Source organism: Pundamilia nyererei, unplaced genomic scaffold, assembly GCF_000239375.1.
Source record: "Pundamilia nyererei isolate P.nyererei 1_Seehausen unplaced genomic scaffold, PunNye1.0 scaffold00065, whole genome shotgun sequence".
NCBI classification, from domain to species: Eukaryota; Metazoa; Chordata; class Actinopteri; order Cichliformes; family Cichlidae; genus Pundamilia; species Pundamilia nyererei.
The window spans coordinates 2507391-2511642 of record NW_005187466.1 but is presented as its reverse complement, the minus strand read 5'-3'; the positions used below and the strand labels follow the sequence as shown (position 1 = coordinate 2511642).

The 4252-nt window shown below is 42.7% G+C and overlaps 1 protein-coding gene across 1 annotated transcript in view; it reads right to left on the bottom strand.

Annotated features, from left to right (window-relative positions):
- htt (huntingtin) overlaps positions 1–4252 on the bottom strand; it is a 30799-nt gene that overhangs the window by 16740 nt on the left and 9807 nt on the right. The window contains exons 17-31 of the mRNA XM_013911515.1: positions 4210–4251; positions 4022–4119; positions 3745–3884; positions 3528–3591; positions 3319–3419; positions 3067–3213; positions 2670–2790; positions 2429–2574; positions 2149–2330; positions 1820–2037; positions 1543–1669; positions 1337–1461; positions 1136–1246; positions 912–989; positions 81–304 (exon numbers count right to left, since the gene is read on the bottom strand). Of these exons, the coding sequence (XP_013766969.1) occupies positions 81–304; positions 912–989; positions 1136–1246; positions 1337–1461; positions 1543–1669; positions 1820–2037; positions 2149–2330; positions 2429–2574; positions 2670–2790; positions 3067–3213; positions 3319–3419; positions 3528–3591; positions 3745–3884; positions 4022–4119; positions 4210–4251 (1924 nt within the window). The remainder of the gene's footprint in view (positions 1–80; positions 305–911; positions 990–1135; positions 1247–1336; positions 1462–1542; positions 1670–1819; positions 2038–2148; positions 2331–2428; positions 2575–2669; positions 2791–3066; positions 3214–3318; positions 3420–3527; positions 3592–3744; positions 3885–4021; positions 4120–4209; position 4252) is intronic.

Here is a 4252-nt window from a genome sequence, read left to right as displayed (position 1 = left end):
AAAAAAAAAGGAGCGTTTGCGATTTCCTAAATAAGGACATCTATGCATACGTATGGGAGACATGTGTTACTAGAACTCACCCAGAGGTATCCTGATCCTGTTCAGCCTGCACCATGTTACGGAGGCTTGCATCAGCAAGAGCCTGGGTGAAGTGAGTGTATGGAGCCATGAAGCAGTAGTGGTAGAGTCCTGGCCGCAAGCTGGAAGAGCCAAGACGTAGAGCTTTGCCCTGGGACCGACTGGGTCCACTCAACACGCCCTCATACTGGGAGGCCAGGTTGTTCCCAAATAGTGTCTTCAACAGCTGGAGAATAAGTCAACTTATTACCACAAGAACTCTTTTGAAAATATATATAAACATAAATATACAAAAACACTATAATTTTTAACTTCACATAAAATTTGAGAATCCAGTTGATATATTTGAAGTATTCCCTTTCTTTCTTTCCCCCCCCCCCAAAAACACAGCAATAATTAAGCTCCAGTGAAACCTCTTTTCTTTAGAAGCTCCTCCACCCGTAGGATTAATAGTTATATAACCAAAATCACTTCACCATTTAATTCTGCTTTTATTCATAATTGACATGCTGTGAATAACCCCTTAAACACTGACTTCCTACGCTCCCTTAAAGTCCCTTTAGTATGTCTGTGGACTTATCAAAGAAACTGAAAACTAGATTACCACTGAGACAGAATACTAATGTGTGTTGTTCTATAAATACATGAATGTATGGAACCATCGCACAGGGGAACCAATGCCTTTACAGGCCCTGTCGGCAGGAACCAGCCTCACTTTGTGTGGAGTCACACCGGCTGCAGCACACTGCTCAGTGCTAGAACCACAAAGACTGCCACACATTCAAAAGGATATGCATCTAACATTCACAGGCATTAACACATAACATACTAACCTGTTGCACACAAACTGTGGCCATGGTTGGTTCTCTGGAGAAGCAGGACTTGAGGTAGCCCAAAATTTCCTCCACACACTAAAAGAAAAGAAAAAAAGGTTACTTCTTCTATTGATAAAGAAGAAGATTATCAATAAATTGGTTGTTAACAAGAAATGAACAAGACCCCTTGTTAAGGGATCGCACCAAACTTAACACTGAAAGACACTGAAATTCATCTTTACCTTCCCGATGTCATGAAGTGTGGCTAACTCCAGCAGCTGAGAAAGAACATCTAATGTAGCGCGCAGGAAACTTCCAAACTTTTCTTGGCTACTGTGAAGGTCCAACGTAACCTAGAAAACATTAGACCATCCATAAACCACCATACAGGCAGCAAAAATCTATTAAAATCATTTTAAGTTTAAACAAAGAAGTGTTCTGACCTTATAGTTGGCATGCGTAGCTTTGAGCACATCATAGAGCTTGAGGTAGGGAGGCAGGTGGTAGAAGTTGCCAAAGGTGGTCGATTTGTTTACAGTTGTTGAGCCTGTACTGTCTGTTGGCCTACCTGCTTAGAAAAACACTACTTAATATTCTGAGACTCACAGAGATGATCTGTACCCTTTTTTAAGCATGGTGAGGCATTTACCTGTGTTGGCCTCACTGCCTTTCTTTGGGCTCATAGGGGTGGCACTGGGGTCGGCAACCTCCTTCTCCTTGCCTTTCCTACGAATGGGACTGAGGGAGGGGGTGTTGCTCAGGGAGGGGAGAGTGGCCTATAAAGTTGGTATAGAATGCAACAACAGAACACAATATATCAGACATCCTGTGGATCAAACTTGTGGTAAAATGCACCTGAATGCATGGTGCCAAATATTTTCTTTCATGAGTCTGTTAAACCAAATAACTCTCCTTATCAAACGCACCTTCATTGCTGGTCCTGGTGGTGTATCATCCAACACATGGGCACAGATGTTGAGGACCTTCAGCAGATGGGAAAAGAGTTGCTCCACCATGACCACCAGGGAGCGTTCTGATAGCGCAGCCCAGGGTTCCTCCAACTTACTTGGGCCTCCACTACTGGTCCCACTGCTGCCTTCTTCCTCCCCAACCCAGGGATTGCGCATACATTTAGGAGCCACAGCTGAGAACATCATTAGGGTAGTGATGAATCAACAAATGTCAGAGTAAAACATGTTCATGTCATATTAAATTATATGTAAAATACCTGAAACTCTTAAAGTAAATTACCCACCAGCTATGAGGTTTCCAGAAAGTAACAGTGCATCCTGATGCGCAGAGAGATCCAGTGGAAACCAGGCAGAAGACAATAAGGAGAGCACTGTGTTGGCAATTCCTACAGTCAGAGTCCTCCGCTCTGCATCTGGTGCAGATGAGGTGGTTGAAGAGGCTGGAGCACTGCTAGGCTGTGATAAACTGCAGAAAGGAGTGAACAGACAGAAGGTAAGGGGAGTCTAGAGAAAGAGTTGAAATGATTATGTAAAAAAATGTATTAATCAGTGCAGCATACAAACCTGAGGGTTCTGCCCCTACTGCGGTTAAGACTAGAACGGGATGAAAAGTTGCTATTGGAGCTAACGTAGCCACAGTGCCAGCCTGTGCTCCAATTGCCCACTGGAAAATTTGAAGCTAGAAGGCACAAAGCCTCACAGCAGCCAAACTGCAGAGAAGACAGCATGATAAATATTCAGATGTTATGAAACAAATGCCATAAACTTGCTTTAGAGCAGGCAAACAAATGAGCTGAAAACCTACAGTTAGAGCTCTGGAGGTAGACGAGGTCAAAGCATGCGAGACGGCAGCAACTACTCTGGACAAGTTGTTCTCCAACGTGACATCAGAGATAGTGTTGGACATGTTGTAGCCTCGGTATGTCCTGGCGACAAAATTTTAAGTAATTATTCCAAGGTTCCCTCAGGAATTGTGTATTTAACTGCAAAATCTTATAAAAGCTTGTGGCTCAAAGCATTTCTTATCACAAGAAAAATATGTCTGGGGTTGAAAATAGCTCTTATAATGAGTACAATAAGACACATTGTAATAAAAAAAGGATAACCAGGTCAACAAGGTTGAGAACTTCTTCATAGTAATATAGGCTAAGCTGACCTTTGATGAGGCACGAGATATACTGGAAGTGTGGGCGCGTGTGTACCTTGTGATTGTGCTAACTGTGAACTGTGATGGGGGTTGTGTCTCATGCATAAGCAGCTGCAGATAGACTGAACTCTGGTCTCGGGCGATTGCTACCACTGGGTCAACCTGGCCCTGGTCACAGTCATAGAACAACCTGGAAACTAGTCTGTAAAGAGACAGGAAGAGAGATATGACGAAAGTCAAAAAGGGCTTATTTACAGTCCACTACATGAAGAACATAGCACGTGCTATATGTGAAGAGGCATTTTACCTTCTGACCACAGAGGCAGCCACGTGCCGTACTCTTGGATCGTCATCTCCCAACAGATGTATGACCACATCATTCAGGACTCTATCTTGCAGCCGCAGACGCTAGAGAAATGTAAACAAACAACACCAGTCAACAGCTGAATGCAGAAACCCAGAAAGGATATTTCAAAGAAAAGATCATTAAAAAAAATTATCAGAAAATAACCTTACCCCAGTGTAGTGATGATCTCCTTTATGTAAAGTCTCAGTTTTCCTCTCCAAAAAATTAACTAATCTAAAACACGGGAAAAAGTAAAAAAAAAAAACTTTAAAAACCAATTATAGGTAATACAAAGTAAAGGCGAGCTTAAGTTTAAAGTTGAGTTATTATTATTTTTAGAAAACAGAGACTGTATATAACAGGCATCAGGATACAAACGTATCCTACCGGAAGTCTAATTCTGCCAGAGTTTCCAAGAGCTCAGTGCGAACAAGCCAATAGCCGCAGTCCTTCAGCGCAAAGAGGTCAATCACCAACTGCAGGCCAAGCTCACTCAAGGTACTGCTGCAAATAGTCGTGATGCAGTGCTGAAACAAAACACACACAAAAAACCAATGGGTCAGACTCACAAACAAAAGCACAGACACAAAAAAAGAACTTGAAGGACAAAGCAAGACAGAGATAGAGTAGAGATTACCAACACACTCACACAAAACCATCTTACCCTCACTGCAGAGCAAGCCATCTTGCAGGTGACAGAGGATTCATCTTTCAAAGTCTTCTGAAGCAAAGGCACCAAGTCCACCAGGGACAGTGGGTTACCTAGAGTACAGACAGACAGGTATGATAGGCATCTTTAAATACTCTCAATTCTTTGCAAAATGCAAGTAAGACAAAGCCCAACACACAAACCTGTTGCACTCTGCACACTGGCCAGCCAAGTGTGTATGTTGAA